This window comes from Hydra vulgaris, chromosome 02 (genome assembly GCF_038396675.1).
Source record: "Hydra vulgaris chromosome 02, alternate assembly HydraT2T_AEP".
Taxonomy (NCBI): domain Eukaryota; kingdom Metazoa; phylum Cnidaria; class Hydrozoa; order Anthoathecata; family Hydridae; genus Hydra; species Hydra vulgaris.
The window spans coordinates 69,110,903-69,132,164 of record NC_088921.1 but is presented as its reverse complement, the minus strand read 5'-3'; the positions used below and the strand labels follow the sequence as shown (position 1 = coordinate 69,132,164).

Below are 21,262 nucleotides of genomic sequence, written 5' to 3'. Positions count from 1 at the left end.
AACATTTGAAAGTAAAATTTTAAATTATAAGTAAACTAAATATTTTTATAAAAAAAAACTTGAAAGTAAGTTTTGTGTCATTCAATTTATTGTGTAATTCAATTTTAAATTTTAATACTTTTATTACTGAATATAATTTTTAATAATTAGTTATTTTAAATGTTTTCATTTTATAATTTGTAATTACATTTTTGCTTTCGAAAAGTAATCTTGCTGTTTTAAAGTGTAAAAAGATTAAATTAAAGATTTACATCTTACAATTAATTAAAGATTTACGTCTTATAATTATATAAATATTAAAAAATGTCAAAGTCTGGTTTTGTCTTTTTTTTAAGAAATGTGATGTTTGTAATATTATTATATTTCTATTTAATTCAATAATATTGGTTTACATTTGATAAAATATAACTTATTTTATTGATTTTTGTATTTACTTTTTAACATGGCTTATTTTGTAATAGTTTTTTTCTCAGCATTATTTTACATGTGACAGTCTAATAAGCCAAACAAATAATCAGTATATTGCTGTTATTTATCTTTTACCCCATATTTAATTTATCTTAATATTAATCACAGTGTTTTCATGATTATTAACTTTAATTAAAAAAACAATAAAAGTTGTAATTTCAATTTGGTGTTGTTTTGTTTTTCAAGATGAATGTATAAGTCGAGTTATGGTCAAATGACTTTTCTGTGTCTTTAATATGTGCAAAACTAGCATTACTGGCAGCTTATAAAAGCTGCATTAAAAGTAAGTAAAACATAGTAAGGCAGTAAAACAAAAGGCAACAAGAATTAATTTAAGTAAATATCAGTGTGGACTAATATATCAGATACGTTTTGTATATCAGTCCAATGATAAAGGTAACTATATCACATGTTGTCACAAAATAAAGTACTGCCACCACCTATTAAGACAATATTTTTTGTTTGGACAGTTGAAGATGCATAGAATAATAAGGTCAAAATAAAGATTTGCTCAAACAATATTTTTTACATCACTTAGTGGATCTGGTATTATTGTTTAAAAAAGCTCTATTAATTTGAACAGGTGAATTACAATTTAGGAAACTTAGAGCCAACTTATGGAGAACAATTTAAGTTTGTGGAAATAGCGAGCTTCTACTTTCCATATTAAACTATAAACTTTTTCTTTTTAATTTAAATTTTTTTTTTCAATTTTTTTGCTTTAAAGTCCTAAATGCTACCTGTCAAAACAACTGGTGCCATCCAACTTCATTCCAGAAGATTAAAAAAATCTACAGTCTTATAACTTGCCTAATCCAAGAATAAGGTATTGTAAACTTACCAACATATTCAACAAAAACAGTGGAAAATGTCTTCAAATATAGTCAGAAACCTTTTTACTTAAAAAAAAACATTAAGGTGGAGCAAGAAGAGAATTGAGTGGTCTTGGAAAAGAAGAAACAAATAACTTTTAGTGATGATAGTAAGTTTGAAGTTATAAATAGAAAAAGTTTTTGTTAAAAGAATTTGAAAAAGTATAGTAAAGTATAAGTATTAGTACGTTTTACTGAAGTTGCAATATGCCAATAGGAGTTTTGATATTTAGAATTTTGGCATTTGGCTTTAGTAACATTTATACAGACTGAATGTAACCAGCACATGAATGTATAGAGATGCTAGAGGACTACAAAGCTACATTAATAGACATGCTGATTAGTTAAAAAGGAATTGTGGCAGTTTCAATAAAGTATTGGGTCTGCTGACACTTTGTACAGTCAAAGTGTAGATAAAATAAAAAATGTCAATTGCATCTGGTCAGCTTAATCACCAGATTTTAATCCAATTAAATCTATTTTTTTTTTTTTTTGTTTTTTTTTTTTTGTTATTTCACCTCCCCAAGGCCCAGAAGGCCACTACAGATAAGGAGGCTACTTAATTGTGGTTATAACCCTCTCTCAACTCTTTAACTCCGAAACACGAATCTTGACGAACAAGGCCGCTGCGCGGAGAAACAAGTTGAGCGCGGTACTACCAGGGATGTGGTGGGGATCGAACTCGGAACCTCTCGCTTATGAAGCGAGCGCTCTACCACTACACCACTACCGCATTTAGGCTTGGCTTTGAAAATTTGCAACAATGATGTTAAATTGATGCGAAAAAGATGTGCAGCTTACAAAAAAGTACAAGGGGGAATTGATTTAATTACTTATGTAGATGTTTAGTTTTTTTGTTCCAATATTGAATATTGCAGTATTTTTCATGTATAATTTTATTTTAGACAAGTATCAGTTTGCCACATTTATTTTTGTTTCAACTTACTTAAACCAAGAGTGGAAAAAGTTAAGAAAAAAACAAATTTTTTTCAGATCTCATTTAAAAGTATTGAAACTAAGTTTCTCTCGATTTAATTCCTAAAATATTTTGCTTACATTTAAAACCAGTTTTATTTTTGAATGTCAAAGATTAAAAAAGAATTTGAATGCATTTTTTATTTTATCATACTTTTCATTTCACCAAATAGTTGAGAAAAAAAAGAAATTAAGTTTTTGTTTAACTTTAGGGAATCTAGTTTAAATAGTTTGAGTGCTTTAACTTCTATTTGAACTAGCTTCAATAAAATTTTCTATTTTTTGAGATTTTTAAATTTTATTCCATAATTCTTTTTAGTTTTACTACTGTAACTTTAAAGATGGATAACTCTCTTTGCACAGAGCTATGCTTTGACTCACCTAAAGTTGTAAGTTTTTTTTATTTACTGTTTTAACTAGTTGATTCAAATTAACCAATACACAATGTAATTATTCTTATACAAACTAATAATAATATAATTACAAAAATACAATAAAATTATTAAAAAATATTATACTAAAGAAGTAGGAAATAACAAAAGAATAGGTTAAATAGATACCAGTATGTATAGAATGTAGTAGCTTAACAGAAAATTTCATTTGAACATGGTTAACCTGTTTATTCATACCAGGTTTTAACAATTCTATGAACTTATTTTAAGTTTTTTTAAAGTTTTTAATTTATTAGAAGGGGAATCTAAAACAGAAAAACACATATCATTTATTTGCATGAAACAATTTTAATTAGCATGGAGATGCTTATAAATAATGTTCAGATATCCACAACTTGAGATAGCGAGTAGATTCGCCTATATAACAGGAGTTACATCCTGCACATAGGAATTTATAGATCATGAACAATTTAAACTCTAGTGAAATAGAAGAAAAGAATTTAGAAGTTTTTAGTAAGGTAAATACTAATTTAATATTTGCAGAATGGCAATATTGTTTAACCAAATAAATTCAGTTTTTTTTTTAAATTTGAATCAGGTATTTTCCCAAAACGTTAGTTTTAAATAAGTCAAGGATCCTTTAACTTTTGGTTGTAGTGGAGTATTAGTGGTAATCTTGTTTAATTGGAAATCAGAAATTAGCCAAGAAGGGTACATATATCTTTGAAATATTTTAAAGAGGTTGTTTATGTCAGAGTGAAACCCAAGTTTATAACTATTCATTTTAAATGTTCTATCAATTAAGCATTTGATTAGACTAACTCTGTACAAAAATGTAGTGAAACTATAAAAAATTAGTGTGAAGACTAGATGTTTTTTTATGAAAAGCAGTTGTGGTAACTGAATAATTAATTTTGTATGGAGTTATGTCTAAAAAAGATATTTTTGAGAAAGAAACTTCATACCTATACTCAATCATTAGCCATATCTATTCTTTAAATTTTTAAAATGTACTTCTTCACTTAAACTTTATACCAAATTAATTTTTTTTTTAATTGTATCTTTATTATGCTAATTTTTTCTTTTTCTTTTTTTATTTATAAAAATAAAAGAAATATAATCTTTTAACAAATTTTATGATTAAATAAGAATTAAAATTATGCAGTACTTTTAGGCTGCAAGCTATCTTGGGGCTCGTGCACAAAAGAAAAACCTTGATTTTGTGTTTCCAATTTATTCAGTTTCAGGTGAGTTGAATATTACTTAATAGGTTATACTTCAAAGCAACTGCATCTAAAAATTTACTTAATTAACAGTGATATTTATTTGAAATATGTTACCATAAAAAGCAAAAATTGTTGATGAAGTATAATAAAAATGTTTTTATTATAGTTTAAATAAAAGTAAAAGTGTTTCATAATAAAGTTTTTGTTTATAAAACTATTTAGACAGTAAGCTCTCCCCAAATACCTCTTCAATTACTCACAGCGTTATAATTGCTATAATAGTCACATTTGCAATTGTTGTAGTAGTTGTAGGTGGTAAAAAAATGCGGTTTCGATTATGGAAATTTAACCAAGACCGACCAAATGTCAGCGAACGAGGTGAAGCTGATGGTGGAGAGGAAATAGGGTAAGTTTATGCTTTTTTTTTTTTTTTTTTTCAAAAAAAGTATATATTTTTTTAATTATATTATTATTTTATTTTTTTTAGGTTATCACCTCCACATTCATCATTTGGAGTTGATGATTACAGTCTTGAAGGGTATAGTTCAGCCAAAAAGTAAGTTAAAGTGTTTTACATTCTAATTGTACATCAGGTATTAAAGCAGAGCTTTAACTCAAAATATTTAAATTCAATTTATAAAAATATTGAACTTGATTATTTGCAAATTAAATTTTTACTATCTACAAAGATATCATGCTTAAAAACTTATTTCACATACTAATATGTTTAATAAATTAAGTCTAAACTCACTAAGCCGTTCACTAAATCTCACATCTTGTCAGAAGTTAGGCTCTAGAGTCTTTTAGAAAATCTTCAACAGCTTCATTAACAAGGGTAGGTCTAACATTTCATCTCTCATTCATGGTACAATTCTTATTACCTTTCCCAAGGATAACGCAGAACTCTTTGCAAAGAACTTTTCTTCTAATTCGACTCTTGGATCTTATGGCTATTCTCTTCTTTCCATTCCAATTAAACAGGCTAACTCATTGTTAAAGATTCAAATCACTCCAGCTTCGTTTGCTAAAGTCATATCTCAATTAAACTCTTCTACAGCGAGTGGTCCAGACAACATACCTGTCATAATCTTACAAAATTGTTCTCTCTAAACTATTTAATAAGTGCTTTACCGAGTCTTGTTTTCCTGCTTGCTGGAAATGGCTAGGACTATTGCTCTTGACATATCTAAGGCTTTCTACAAAGTTTGGCATGCTGGTCTTCTTCATAAGCTTTTTTCTTATTGTGTATCTGGGAAAGTTTTTTAAGGTTATCAAATCATTTCTTTCTAACCGCTTTATTAAGTCATCCTTGAAGGCCTACACTCTTCTTCATTTCCAGTAAATTCTGAGGTACCTCAAGGCTCTATTTTTGGTCCTGTTTTGTTTCTTATCTACATTAATGATCTTCCTGACAACCTTATATCTAAAATAGCTCTTTTTGCTGATGCCTCAACTTTATACTTCTGTCTTGACACAAATTCTTCTCTTTTGGATTGCTTAGAACAGGGAGTTTATCTTGAGTCAGATATCACTTCTGTAACAGATTAGGGCACACAATGGCTTTTATATTTTAACTCTAACAAAACTTAGTTATTTAATGCAAACAACTATCGCAATACCGTTGATATTCCTATATTAATGAATGGCAACCCTCTCACTGAGTCTTTTTTTATGTCTTCTTGGGTTGTTGTTTACTACTGACCTTTTATGGAAACCATATATAAAATTAATTGCTAAATTAGCATCTGCTAAAGCTGCTTCTCTTTATCGAGGTTGTCATTTTCTCACTCCTGATTCCATTAACTAACTCTACAAATCTTTTATTTGTCCCTATATGGAATACTGTTGTCATATTTGGGCTGGTTCTTCTAATGATGCTCTTTTTCTTCTTGGCAAGGTCCAAAACTGCATTTTCAACGTAGTTGGACCCACTCTATCTGCTAAGCTTTAGTGTCTTTCCCATTATTGTAAAAATGCATTTCTTTATTTTTTCTAAAAGTTCTATCATGGTTGCTGCTCAATGGATGGTTATCATCTCTAGTTCCATCAACTGAAACTCATTCTCATTTGACTCGTTATTCAGCAAAGTCCATTCTTTCACTGTACCTTTCCCTGCATGCTCTAAAAACTCCTATTCACCTAGTTTTTTTCCCTGCACTTAAACTCTTTAGAACTTTCTCACACAACCTTCAACTTTTCAAGTCTTCTGTCAACCGTTTCCTTGCTCTATAACTCTATTCTTTTTTTTTTTCTAGTAACTCCCAACTTTTTTTTTTTTTTTTTTTTTTAAACGTCTTCCCTTCCAATGAAGCTGCAAGCAGCCACTAAATAATGTTGGAAGTTACTGAAAGAAAAAAGATAAAGATTGTAGAGCAAGATAACGATTGACGGATAACTTAAAGGATAGCAAATTATATGAATCAGGAAAGCATGATGAAGGAAGCGAATTCCAAAGAGCTGATGATCGAGGAAAAAAACTAGACGAATAAGCGTTTTTGGAGCACTTAGGAGCAGTCACAGAAAAAAGATGAGACTTAATTGAATGACGAATAAAATGACAATTAATTTTAGTAGATGGCACAAGAGACACTAGCTCTTTAGAGCAGTGCCCATTATAGTATTTGTAGAAAAGAGAAAGAGAAGCAACATTACAATGATGTGATAATGGTTGGAGGTTGGCAGCAAGAGCAGGTCCAACTATGTTTACAATGAATTTTTGCACCTTGTCTAAAAGAGAAAGGGCATCATTAGAAAATCCGCCCCAGATATAGCAACAGTATTCCATAAAAGGCCGGATTTGAGATTTATAGAGATAGAGAATAGAATCCGAAGTAAGAAAGTGACGAGCTTGATAAAGAGATGCAACCTTAGCAGATGCTAATTTTGCAACTGATTTAATATATGGTTTCCAAAAAAGTTGGAAGTAAGAGTTAATCCTATAAGATAAAGAGTAGATGACTCATTCAGTACATCACTTCATAAATATAGGAAGATCTAAACTGTTGCGATAATGATTGGCTGAAAAAAATTAAGTCTTATCTGTATTGAAGTTCACCAGCCACTGTAAGCCCCATGCTGTAGCAAAAGTGAGATTCTTTTCGAGCTCAAATGCCCCCTCCAAGCAATCAGAGAATGTTGGTTTCTTATCACAACAAGATTAAATGGTAGTATCATCAGCAAACAATGCCACCTTAGATATGAGAATATCTGGAAGATCGTCAATATAAATTAAAAAGAGTATAGGGGCCAAAAATAGAACCTTGAGGAACCACTTAAGTTACCACAGAATATGAAAAAGAGTGCTGTCCATCGAGGACAACTTTTATACTACAATTGGAAAGGAAGGATTCAATAATCTTAAAGATGTTGCCAGATATACCATAAGAAGAAAGCTTATAGAGAAGACCAGCATGCCAAACTTTATCAAAAACTTTTGAAATGTCAAGAGCAATGGCCTCAACCTCTTCACTTTTGTTTAATGCACAATAAAACCTTTCAGTTATTACTGTTAGCAAATCAGCTTTAGAACGAATAGATCTAAAATCCATATTGATGATCAGAAAGTAAGTTATTAGATTTAAGATGAGAAATTAAGTGTTTGTTAATTAAAGATTTAATAACCTTGCTTATGATAAGAAGAAGATTGATGTGACAGTAGTTAGACGAATCAGATCGCTCTCCAGAATTTTTGAAGATAGGGATAACAAATGCCGCTTTCTAGCAGGCTGGAAAACAAGACTCTGATAAGCATTTGTTGAATAGTTTTGAGAGTTTAGATGACAGCTCTGGAGAACACTTTTGCAAGGCAATAACAGGTATGTTGTCCGGGCCACAAGCTGTCGAAGAGTCTAGGCAGGAAATCACTTTAGATACAGAAGCTGGAGTTATACGAATGTCAAGCAATGGATCAACCTGTTTGTTGGCAATTTTAGGTAGAACCCAACTAGTGGAATCAAGAGATAATATTGATGAAAAGTTTTTAGCAAACAATTCAGCTTTGTCTTTAGGTGAGGTGACAAAGTCTGAACCATACAAGAGAGGTGGAATTAAAGATTTGCCCTTATTATTAATACTATTAAAGGTTCTCCAGAAGTCACGAGAGCCTAATTTTTGAGATGAGATACGAGATTTCATGGCTTGAGAATAGCGGGTTTTGGAGTTTGACAAAACCTTTTACCAATAGTTTCTAGCACTAATAAACAGATGTCTGATTTCTGGAGAATTGTTTTGCTGATAGATATGGAAGTAATGGTTTCGATTGGCAATCGCACCACTACAGTGTGACGAAAACCATGGAGGAGAGTGAGGCTTGACCTGGAATCATCGAGAGGGAACAAAAGATTTCATGCCAGCCTGAATCCATGAAGTTATGTAAGAAGCACATTTGTCGACAGGAAGACAAAAGATTTCTACCCAAGGGCCATCTTGAAGAAAATCACAAAAAGAATCCCAGTCAGCTTTACTGTAGTTGTAAGAGGTACGATAATAGGGGGATTCAGGTGATGAAGAAGAATGAGATACTAGTTTTAGAGAGATCAAACTGTGATCAGAAGCACCTAAGGATGAATGTGGAGAAACTGAGCACTGACTAGGATCAGTAACAATACATAAGTCGAGTAGAAAAGGTAAATAATTCGGGTTGTCTAGAAATCAAGTTGGAAAGTTGACTATTTGAGTTAGGGATTGAGAAAGGCAAAAGTTGTGGGGTTTAATGCCTGCAGAATCACTGACACTAGAGCCAAGCCATTCAGTGTGATGATCATTAAAGTTACTGACAACAACTATATTAGATGATGGATAAAGAGAGAGGACTTGGTCAATATGATCAGAAATAACATCAAAAAAAGTGCAGTCGTGAGATAAAGGAGAACGATATAGAACAAATAGAAAGGTAATAGAGTGAAGTGGTACTAAACAAAAGCACATGAAAGAATAGTCTGTGGATTCAAACCTAGTTTTACTTCAAATAGGTGAATTCTTACGAATGTAACGGCCCAGGTCAAGCATGTGACTATTGAAGTCTTTACAAATTAAGGGAAGATAACCATCAACACTAAGATCGCAAGATAAGACAGCTGAACTCAAATTTGTCTCACAAAGAGCAAGTAGGTTTGGTGAACTTTGCAAGAGATCTTTTCAACAGAAGAAAAGTTACTTCGAAGACCACGAATATTAGTGAATGATAGGTTTAGAGAACTTGGTGATGTTGATGTTTTTTTGTGTTTTATAGTTTTTGGTACTTTATTCATTTTAAAATTAGATTGAAGAACTTGACTCAAGGCATAGGTAGTATTTAGAACACCGTTTAATAGCCCAAGCAATTGCCTCATTACTACTAATAAACTCTAAGCCGTAACAAAGGGCTCCAAATGTGGCCTCCGCAATGCACACCAAAAGTACAAAAAGGGACACCATTCATGCACAACATGGCACTGTTAATACTTTGATGTTTTTCTGCTGTTGATGGAATCAGCCTCTCTGAGAGCTACCACAGAGTTCGGGAAACCTGACTACCAGCTGGGCTCAGAACCATAAAACTGAGTTTTAGAGCTGTACCCTCATTAAGAGATAATAGAATGGGTTGCCTAGTCATAAAAACAGAGACACATGCAAAACCCATGCATTAAGTCTAGAAGATTCAGCATTCAACATCATAAACTGGAAACAATGTATTAAAAATACATCTACGCCAGCCTTATAGATGAAGAAAGGGGCGAGGCTGGTCAACAGATAGAATCTGTTTACCCCTTAAGTCTTTCAACAAGACAATAGCCGGATGCATTCAACATCTGCCTAAGATGAGTATTTGTATCAAGACACCATCTCTAGCCTTTACTCAACCAAGAGCCCCAAGGCAGGGGGTGTTTTTAGTTGGAGTTGGCATCTCCTAGCCTTTGCCTAAAAAGGTGTATCCTACAAGGCAGCAGGACTTAACTGTGGTTGCTTGCAGTGAATGTGGTTGCTAGAGTGAATCAGAATAAAAAAATAAAATAATAAGACTCTGTTGTATTTCTTCTGCAAAAGAATTATTGGTATGTTTAATTTTTTAACTGATCACATCCTTTTCTTTTTTTACTTGTTTTTAAATTTTTGTTTAAATCCAGTTTTGAAAAATTCATTAAGTAGACACCACTGTTTACTATATTTATCAAACTGTTTTACTCAGCAGTGCATAAGTGTAATTTTAATATTATCTTTATCACATTTTTCTGTTTTTCTTTAAATACAAATTAATAAAAAATTATAAAAAACTTTTTTGATATTAATAGTATTTCAAAAATAGGAAACTTTATTAAAAAGGTATTTAACAGAGTCGTGCTGAATCTAAATCAGGATTTCAGAGTTTTGGAAACCATTTTAAATACTGATTATTTTCCATTTTGACTAGATTTCCAGATTTTCTTAATTCTGGATTTTTATACATAATTTGGATTTTTTTTTTCATTTATTTCAAATCTTTAATTGAACAGATGACCTAAAATCACAATAAAACTAATATTGTGATTTGGTGACAAACCAAATTTTTTAATTGTTACAGGAAAAACATTTTCTATCAACTTAACTCATATTCTGGTTTTTTTCAGTTTAAAGTTTAAATTGTTTTGTCCTGTTTTATTTCTTGGTGTGTTTACATAACATAATGACATTAATTTCTTTAAAATGATTTATTCAGTTGTAGAAACATTAGAGCCCTTTCATAGTTTCATCAGTAGTGCTATTATACAAAAAAAATTACTATTAAAATTTTTTTATTTTTGTAAAGAGTAAATATTCATGTTGCTAAAAGTTGCACTTGTTTCCTGTATTTTTAAATTAGAATTGTTTAAAGCATCATGTTTTTGTTTGTATAATTCATAAGATAATAAATTCTTTTTGTTATTAATTTTAGAAAAATAAAAAGCTGGGAAAATAGGCTCCATAGCTTTATTATATATTCTTTGACAATCATAAACATGGTTGCTAAAAATGTTTGTTGATTGGCCTGTTCTTTAACTGGAGATATGACCATTCTCCAATTTTTTAAACAGTTTACCCAAATAAAAATAAATGCTGCTAATTTTAGTTTTGTATGATTAAACAATACAAAAAAATTTACAAAGAATTTCTAGGTTTTTGTTAAAATTCTACAATCATGTTATATGCTCTATTTTACTAGGCTTGAATAAGTTATGAGAAAAATTAAATTAATAAGACTTAAAGTTCTGAATTTATGGAAAAAATGGTAAATAAGAAAGTGTGTTGATGAAGTTTTTATACAATGTATTTATTTATCAACAAAAGATTTTAACACTATAAGAAACAAATCTCCTTTTTAATAAAATGATCATATCTGTGAAAGAGTACAATTGATTTGTCAGGTGTTTTTTTGAATACAGCAGAAATTTTCTCATTATAAAAAATTGGTTAAGACTTTTTGAATGTATTTCAATACAAATATTTATTCGTTTAGTTTTTTTTTCCAATAAAAACTTTTTGAAGTAAAAAGATTTTAATGATAACAGGTCTTAGCAATGCTGGCGTGGTGGTTTGAATTTAGGCTCAAAACCAAAAAGTCGGAAGAAGATAAATATAATTTATAAGAATATAAATAGAAGAAGATAAATATAATTTATAAGAAAATAATAGAAGATAAATATAATTTATAAGAAGATAAATATAATTTATAAGAAGAAATAGAAGAAGATAAACACAATTTATAGGAAGATAAATATAATAAATATAAGTTATATTACTTATTTACATCTTATTTGATAAACTCTTTCTTTGTTAAGTTTTGTAAATATCGATTGCTTTTTATTTTATTTTTTTGTAGATAAATTCAACCCTTATTTTTTATGTACACTTTTTATGTTTTACAAATCTTAGAAGACCTAATAAATTTTGTTGTTTTTAATTTTTTACTCTTAAGAATAAATTTTTTGTTTAAACTTTTCAAAGTCACGTTTTTAAAAACCATGCGGTGTTCAAATTTACAAATTTTATGTTTAAAAAAATACTCTTTTTTCATTATTTTCATTAAAATTTTAAGGTTTAATTATACATTTAATCTTTAAAATGTAAAAAGTGTTTGTCTCTGTAATGTAAGATTTAATTTCTTTAATGTAAGGTAATTACTTTTAGATTAAAGCTTAGTGAAGAGGCTGAAACAGAAGTACTTGTAGATACAAGGCGTCATGTAAATTTATCTTTTTTTCTTTTTTGTTTAATATAAGAATTTAATTTGTGGGAAAACATATATTGTCAATATTTTTTTATTGTTTTTGTTTGATGTAAGAATTTTATTTGTGTGAAAATATTGTCAATATTTTTTTATAGTTCTGTCAAAATCATCTCTTGCATCAAGCAATAATAGTCGGAGACATAGAAGAAGTTATAGCATTATTAGATCGTGGATTTGATGCTAATGGAGTAGATGACACAGGTGTATCACCGTTGCAGAAGTGTGTATTAAGGAATAATTTTGATGCTTTTCGTTTGTTATTACGAAGAAGCAATATTGATCACCAATGTCAGCTTGGGAAAACAGCTTTAATGATGAGTTGTTACTATAAAAGTATTTTTTATTAAATTAAATATTTTATAATATTATAAAATTTTACATTAAAAAATGTTTAGTAAATATAACAGTGATATACCATTCAGGTTTTTTAAAGTTGATAAACCAAATCTGATTCGTTGTAATCTTGTTTTTCTTTTATGTCTAAAGAAATATTAGTTTATCATTTAAGCTTACTTAGTAATTTTTTTTTTTTTCTTATAAGAGGAAAACTTTGGAAAATTTTTATTTGATAACAGGTGATGCGGAAGTTATCAGACAAATCATAATTTCATTATTTGAGCATAATATTTAGTTTTTGTGGTTTTATGCGTAGGCATAAACGTTCTATAAAATATAAACTTTATTATTCGAAACACAATTATTTAAAATGAGGTTAAATGCAGCTGAACGAGAATCTTTTCGCAAGCGATTAAAAATGTTTTTTGTAGATAAACCTAATATAAAAAAAATAAATTGTAAATCATTTTGAAAAGGAAGGATTTGCTCGAAGTACAATATATGATAACCTAAAAAGACTTGAAACTGTTCAATCGTTAATTAATCCAATCCCCCAAATGTGCCTCAAGCACGACCAATTGAAAATTTTTGGGGACATTTGGCACAGAAGGTTTACGAGGGAGATTGGCAAGCTTCAACAGAGCAAGTTTTGATTGATCGCATTAAACTTTTTACAGTCGCATATGAAAGGCGTCAGAGCAAAATTGAGATCAATTGTAGATGGTGGTGTTTTTTCATATAAAAAATAATATATTTTTATTAAAAGATAAATGCTTTATTTTAAAAAAATATAATAATAGTTTGTTTTTTTATTTATAAATAAGTTATTGATGTTTTTATTTTGTCCGATAACTTCCGCATCACCCGTTAATTTGAAGATCAAAATTTGGTTGAATAGTAAAGTTTAAAATTTTGCAATATCTTTTACAATTTTTTAAATGACTAAAAAAATTAAAAATTATAGGAAATAAGCAACACTTAAAATTGTTTTTGAAAATAAAGAAAAATAACAAAAAAGAAAAGAAGTTTTTGTTATTATTAAAACACTTACAGAAGTTTTTTCACCAGGTTCAAAAGTTTTTGTCAATCATCGATACATGTTCTGTCAACCATCAATACATCTTCTGTCAACCATCAATATATATTCCGTCAATTATCAATGCATATTTTGTCACAATTTAGCTTTAAGCCATTATAAAAACCTTTTATAAACTTTTTAGATGAGAACAACAATATTTTTTTTGATAAGAAAGTCAATTTGAAAAATTATTTTTTTATGTTTTCGTAATGCAGATCAATTTAAGACTTTAGTAGTATTTTGAAACCTAGAGTATATGTAAAAAAATACTTAACAAAACTTTACAAAACTCATCTAGTATAAAACTAGAAAATTTTAAAAAAATTGATCTATAAGTTGGATAAAGCTTTTTTAAATCATGTATGATTTGATCATTTTTATAAACATTTTAATTGAAATTCCTAAAAATTACAAAATGAATTAGTAATTGTTGTTAATCTAAATTTTATACTTGATGAGTTTTGTTAAGTTTTGTTAAGTATTTTTTTACATATACTCTAGATATGTAAAAAAATACTTAACAAAACTTAACAAAACTCATCTAGTATAAAACTAGAAAATTTAAAAAAAATTGATCTATAAGTTGGATAAAGCTTTTTTAAATCATGTATGATTTGATCATTTTTATAAACATTTTAATTGAAATTCCTAAAAATTAAAATGAATTAGTAATTGTTATTAATCTAAATTTTCTATATTTAAGTTAAGTTGTTAAAAAATTTTTAAAGTCTTTCGCAACTTTTACCTATAATTTGTTTCATTTTTTTAGCTTTATATATTTTTGCAAACTTGAAAAAATCACATTTGCAGAAAAATTAAACAATAAATTGTTGTTTTTTTCATACTAAAAATAACACTACTAAAAAAACAATTTTTTTTCATTCTAGATTTAAAATCTTTAAAATTATTTGTTCCTTTTTTTTTCACTATTTAAATCAGAGTGTATGGGGGTGTATAAGCACAGGAGTGTATAAGCACAAAATCAGAGTATAAGGGTTAGTGCAAGACCATAAATTTCTGGCTGCAATTTATTTGCTCAAAATTAAAATTTAAAAACAGTAGCAAAACACAATGAAGAGATTAAGATAATTCTTAATCTATTCATTAAAACCTTGGTTGTCCTCTAGAAAGACCAATGGTTAGAGATTGGTGTGATTTAAATTAAATTGTTTGATGTTTTAAGCAACATCAAGATTTTTTTGCTTAACGTTTTTGCAAAACTAAATCCTTTTAATAAAATTTTAAAAAATCGTTTTTAAATAAGTAAATATTAAACAATACTCAACTATAATCAAAAAGCAAACAAAATTTGTTGTTTTATTTGTTACGTTTTTTCGTAAAAGAAAAATGACAATAGAGTTATTTTTTTTTTACTAAAAGTTATGTTAAAGTGAAGAAATGGAAACGAAAATGCCAAACGGAAGAAATAGAAAAATATTCCAAGATGTTTTTAAACTATTATGCATTTAAAAGTCTTTGTAGTTTTTACATTATAACTGTATTTTGTTAACTTTTTAGATTTTGTCATTAACAAGACAAGATATGTTGAAAGAAAACAAGTTTAAACCTTTTATTAAATTGACTTTCACAAGACATCGTGACCTTGAGTTTATGATAAATGAACTAAATTAAGCTAAAGTAACTCTATCAAACTATATAAGTTGTTTATTTTCAACAAATTAAAGATGATAAAGGTGTCATAGTAACTGATCGAAAAAAAGTTTTCGATTCAAGCAAAAAAAAATAATTTCTGACATGTTTCGAATATCAGTACAAAAAAATGTTATAATATTGTCATAAGCACTTCGAAAAAAACCTGTTTTTAACAACTAATTTTTTTTTTTTTTTTTTAACAGTCTTTCTGGTTATTTTAAATTAGTAATTTTTTTTAGAATCCAATAAAAAGAGATAAATAAATTAGAAAGAATTTCACTTTTTTAAATATTATTTTTTATATCTATTAAGTTTATTGTTGTTTCACTTAAGATTGCTGTATGCTGGATGAGTTACTTGCTGTTGGTGCTCGTGTTACTCTTACCGATGTAAATGGTCACACTGCATTACACCACGCTGCTTTGGCAGGAAATGCCAACGCCATACATATTTTACACAAAAACAATGCTAAAGTTGACGTTCAAGATATATTGGTATGGCTACAAACTTATAAAATTGGATTGTTTTCATTTTTTTGGTAATTTTTATTTTTTTTCCTAATAAAATATTTGTATCATAATTTTCACTTTAAGGGTCAAAGTCCGCTATTTCTGGCTGTAGTATCTATATCGATAGATGCGGTGAGCGCCCTTCTTGCACATTATGCAAATAAAAATCTAGGAGATAACATGGATAGAACGCCTCTCATGATAGCAAAAGAAGTAAGGTTTTATATTTTGAAATTAATTGCATTTAAATTACAAAATATTTTGGGCTTTGAATTAATTTTGGGGTTTGTTTAGATAAAACATCTCCAGTTAGTTAGTTTGCTTTCTGATTGGGATGGTTCACCGCAGTCCCCAATATCGCCAACAAACATTAAAGTTTATACAAATGGTTCAAAAAAAAGAAAAAGAAAAGATTCATGGGGAAGAGGTGTTGGATGCACAAGTAATTCTGTTGCATTTTCTAATCCTCCTTGTTTCCATTACGATGATCTTTCTGCGAGGAATCAGTTCCTATACCAGCGAACTTCTACCGATGATGCAATCAATCCTTTTCCTACCCCTCCTTCTGTTACTATATATTCACCTTCATATAAAGATGCCTGTTCTCCTAATTTTGGTCCAAACATATATGAACTACCGTCTCCGCCTGAGTCGTGGTCGACATCTTTTTCCTCTCCTTAGTTACAATGATTATAAGTTAAATGTCTTTATAAGTTCTATAGTTTTATATAAAATTTCTATATATTTAAATAGCTTGTACTGTTTCTTAGCTCTTTATTGCAACAGTTTCAATTATTTATTTGGATCAAAGATATCAGTAACATTTAATCCTCTTTAATTTCTTTGAAACATGTTTTTTATCTTATTTTTATGAAAAGTGTTTGAATTTTATTTAACAGATTTTTTTATACCGTGTAAATAAAGTAAATTGAAAATAAAAAAGTGTGTTACTATTAAACATTTGTTATCGATAAACACGTACGATACAAAGGTTGATATTATCGCAAACATATATACCGGGTGTGTAACAACATATGGCGCAAATAGAACAGAAAAGACAAATTTTTTATTACAAGAAAAATATCCTACTACAAAAAAGTTTTTCGAAATTTTTTTTTTTGTCTAAAATTTGTTCTAAAGTCATTAGTTTGTTGGATAAAGACAAAACAAACTCGATTAACCTATTTATTTGTTGAATATCGTAGTTATGTGAATAGCATCACCTTGGATTTTTATGATGATAATGCGTTGTTTTCATTATTTTAACATGATAATAAACGATATTAAACATGATAATAATAATAAATGATAATAAACATTGTAAAAATAAGGCAGTTTAATTTGCTATGGTGATGAGTCATACTGAAATAGCCTGTTATAGAGATATTCAGTACATATATCGACTATTTTATAGCCTATTGCTGCTACATCGACTGAGGGTTTGGGCTGGGGCAGCAATCTTTTTTTTTCGTTATTTTCTTTTTTTTTCTGAAATCTAAATCTTGATTGAGCCATTTTGAGTTAATTTTTCGAACCAAATTTTGTGGAGATTTTCTCTAATTTCTCTGATTCCGAGATAAATTTATAACTTTGAGACTGTTCAAATGATTTCTTCAAATCAGAGATTTGGGTGATTCTTTTGAATAGCAAAAATGATTCATCTAAATCAGAGATTCGAGATAAATCATTTTTGCAATTACGAGATAGGGTCATGCTACCCTCTTTTTGGCGGTAAGTCACAATGCTCCATTTTGGGTGAACACAGCTTTCGTATTTTTATCATAAGTTACCTCAATCTAAGGATAGAGGATCCAGAATGTTATGTATAAATTCAAGTATTCAGTTTTTCGCTTTAATTCACAAACACGCGAGATATTTTTTGTCATTGAAGGTAATGATTGCAAAAACCATGACTTGACTACGATATTTTGTTTTAAAAGTATACCTGAAGTGTTCTGTAAGTTCGCTTTGGTTGCCTTTAACGATAACGCGGTCGCTTCTACTTTTTGAGGAATGGTACACTGTAAAATATTTTTCATCAGAGAAAAGTAAAACCTAGATGACATTCTTCAGTGAGGCCAAGAGTCATTTGCTTTTTCGAAGTCTGTTGGCCTTATTACTTTTAGTAAATAACGACCGAATTGTTCTGGCTAAAGACTTGACCCCAATATCACATTTTATTAGATTTTTCATTGCTCCCACTAACATGTCAAGGCCTTTTGCCATCTGTCGCAGGTAACAACTTCCTGGACAGCCAAGAATCAACATTCTTTACAACTTTAAGAGTTCGTTTAAAAAGTTGTCTTTCACTTCCTTTTTTCCGTTCAATATTTCTCTTTGGACATCAAGTGCCATCCTGGCACTCAAAAATTGAATAATCTAATTGTTTTTGTTTCCCATTTTTAACTACGTTTTAAAGCTAAAACTTAAATTTTGGCCTTACGTTAAGACCAATTTTAAACAAAACTGCAGGTAGCAAGTGCTGTGACAATAAAACCAGATGTTGTGAAATCACACCAAGATTATGCGCATAATTCAACGAAGTAAGAAAATATATATGGAGATAATATAAAAACCAAAAACCAAAATACATAAAAATATAAGAACAAAACTTTTAATTCTCTATTTTTATTAATTTTGTGTCTAATGGTAACAACTAATATTAACATCTTTTAACTACTAGGGTCAATCAAAAAGTTCATATAATCAATTTTTTTATAACAAAGAATAAGCATAAAACAATTAAATTAAGAGTGGATCATAAGTAGGCACCTTGCTTCAAAATAATCTCATTTAAAACTGTTTTCAGTTTTTCCAGTTGCCGTTGCATATGATCATGTGAATGTGACCTTAAGTTTGTCTCCATGGCTTCTTGAACCTCTTCCTTTGTCTGAAAGTCCAAATCCGTGCAATAAAATTCAAATGAAGAGAAAGCATGTCTGTCCAACAAATTAACGGGAGACTTTTTTCTCAACAAGAAAGTCTCTGACTGCAGCAGACACGTGTGGTCTGGCATTATCGAGTTGAAGGAGCATTGTGTTCCATGTTGCTCTTTTCAAGCCTTTGTTGACAAAGTTAGAATGCATATTTGATTGGAAAAGCATGTACACTTCTGAATTGACCGATTGTCCATTTGGAAGTACCTCAAAATAGGCCTTGCCATCAAATGAGATAGCGCAAATTGCCATACTTTTTGCATCAAATTGTGATCTCCTGATACGTTTTGGAGCTTCTTCACTCTTTGAAACCTAAGTGCGATTACCGCGTTTGCACCCGATCGATCTGTGGTAAATCCACTTCTCATCCACAACTATTAGACGTCGTTCAACATTCAATTCATCTTGTAGGATGGTCAGAAATTTAAGCGCAAGTTAAAGCCGATTTTGTTGATTTGCTGGGGTGAGGCCATATGGGATCCATTGTGAACAAATTGATCTTTTCATCAATTTTTCGGTGATTATTGAATAAACTGAACCAAAAAAAAAGTGTATACGACATCACAAATTTGCTCTATTGTTAAAAATTTGTCTTCATCAAGCAGTTGTTGAATGATCTCAATATTATCTATAGTTGTTGAGGTACTGGGTCTACCTGACCTCGATTTATCTGAAAACTGACTATAATCACTTATGTTTGATGTAGAATACTTTTGATAGTACTTGTATACTGTTTGAATGGAAGTTGCATCCTCACCCCAGGAAGTAGTTATGAATTTGTGAGCACGACGACAAGTCTCAAATAACAATCTAATACCAACTTTGTCAATTTGCATTATAGCTTTAAAAAAAATTAAAAATATTTATTTTATAAGGCATATATGTAGGGGAGACCGGGGCTAGTTGGCCGCAGGGGTAAGTTGACGAACTGCGTTTATCTTTAGAGCCTTTCATCAAAAAGTGAAAAAAATTACTGAAACTTCCTCATTGACCATTTCATCATTCACTGTAGTATTGTCAGGATTCGCGCGTGCGCATGGGAGATATCGAGATTTATGCGTTTTTTGGACAAAAACGTAACTTTTAGAACATCGCTTCCTTTTTACTTTACAAAGAAAATATTAAGTCGTATGAAAAAAAAATTATTGTAAAAGTTCCAGTCACAATTGGTTTACTATATCCAGTCGGACTTTTTTTTCAAAGCTGCCGTTTTTCAGGATCTATAGACTGTTTATTAAAAAAAAAGCTTTCGGGGTAAGTTGACAAATTTTTTACGGGGTAAGTTGGCTCATAGCATTTACTAAGGAAAAAAATATTTATTTTTATAAAATTATTTTTTTTATTTTTAACAATATTGAAAATATTTATTCTTACAAAAAAATTAAAAAAAAATTTTGTTTCGTTTTTTTTTCCACAGATAAAAGGTGGGTTACTGTTTGGCTTTTATACGGACTAATATTTGGTACCAGCTAAAAGTAATATTAAATTTTGGGATAAAATTGTTGCAAAAATTAATTAAAAAAAAATTTCTATTAATTCTGCACTTAATAGTGCATTAATAATTATTTTTATAGTTTGCGCCAACTTACCCCGTCGTAGGGTAAGTTGGCGCAAATTTTTTTTTTTTTTTGAGGGTCCGGAAAGGCCCCAAGAATTTTTTTTTGTAAATGATTGCAAATTTTATAAGATACCCTAATCCATACTCTTTAAGACTACACTTTAATATTTTTAAAAAAATGTACTGTTAGGGCTACAGAGCTCATAGAGTAAAATGGTCTCCCCTACATAAGTTAATGTTAAGAATATCTATAAAAAATTTTTGGCAATAATAATAAAACACGAATTATATGAACTTTTTGATAATACTATTAAAAATATGTTGTTATTAGTTGTAAACACTAACTTTATGTCAAAAGCAATAACAATCACTATATAACCTATAAATCTTTATTGCATTTAAGAAATATCAAAGTTTCAAGCAACGAATCTGACATAAGAGCTTTATGAAGGGGCATTATAAATCCTCCCTGACAAAAGATGCTCTTGACATGAGCTGACGTTGCAGGGACACAGAAATACTTGCCAAATATATATATATATCTAATTTTTGAATATTGTTCCATTGTGTACAGTTTTTTTGGCCAAGGCCAAGTCAACAGTTTCAAGGCCAAGATAATAATTTTTGGCCTTAAGGTAAGTGTAAGACCACGGCTAATTACTAACAACTCTGCCCAAGTGTGAGTTGGAGTGAAAAAAGTGTTGTTTTTTTATAATTGGAGTTGGAGTGCGCATTTTTTACTCCGGAACGGAAATTTTTTACTTGAACTTGAACGTATGTTATAATTGGCAAGCCGAGATCCTAATGCTAAATTAAATATATCAATATTTACAGAAATCAGTCTTTATCCTTAACTAAAAAGCGAAATTTCGCCCTGGAATCTAACGTGTTAATCAGTTTTAATTTGTTGTTTTTAGCAGTGACACGTCGCTTTCTAACATATGATGCTTTTACGTTTTTTAAAACAACGTTCACACTAGTTATATCAATTTCATTTCCGTGAATTCCATTTATAGCTGTTTATATCTACTTCATTTC

At 29.4% G+C, this 21,262-nt stretch overlaps 1 protein-coding gene across 1 annotated transcript in view; it reads left to right on the top strand.

Moving 5' to 3' along the window:
* LOC100200510 (neurogenic locus notch homolog protein 1-like) overlaps nt 1–16,688 on the top strand; it is a gene marked incomplete at its 5' end in the record, with an annotated part of 131,557 nt that extends 114,869 nt beyond the window's left edge. The window contains 9 exon segments of the mRNA NM_001309709.1: nt 2,635–2,704; nt 3,882–3,954; nt 4,156–4,339; nt 4,421–4,489; nt 12,055–12,109; nt 12,250–12,487; nt 15,555–15,715; nt 15,815–15,943; nt 16,025–16,688. Coding sequence (NP_001296638.1) covers nt 2,635–2,704; nt 3,882–3,954; nt 4,156–4,339; nt 4,421–4,489; nt 12,055–12,109; nt 12,250–12,487; nt 15,555–15,715; nt 15,815–15,943; nt 16,025–16,411 — 1,366 coding nt within the window.
* Between the last annotated feature and the right edge of the window lie 4,574 nt (nt 16,689–21,262).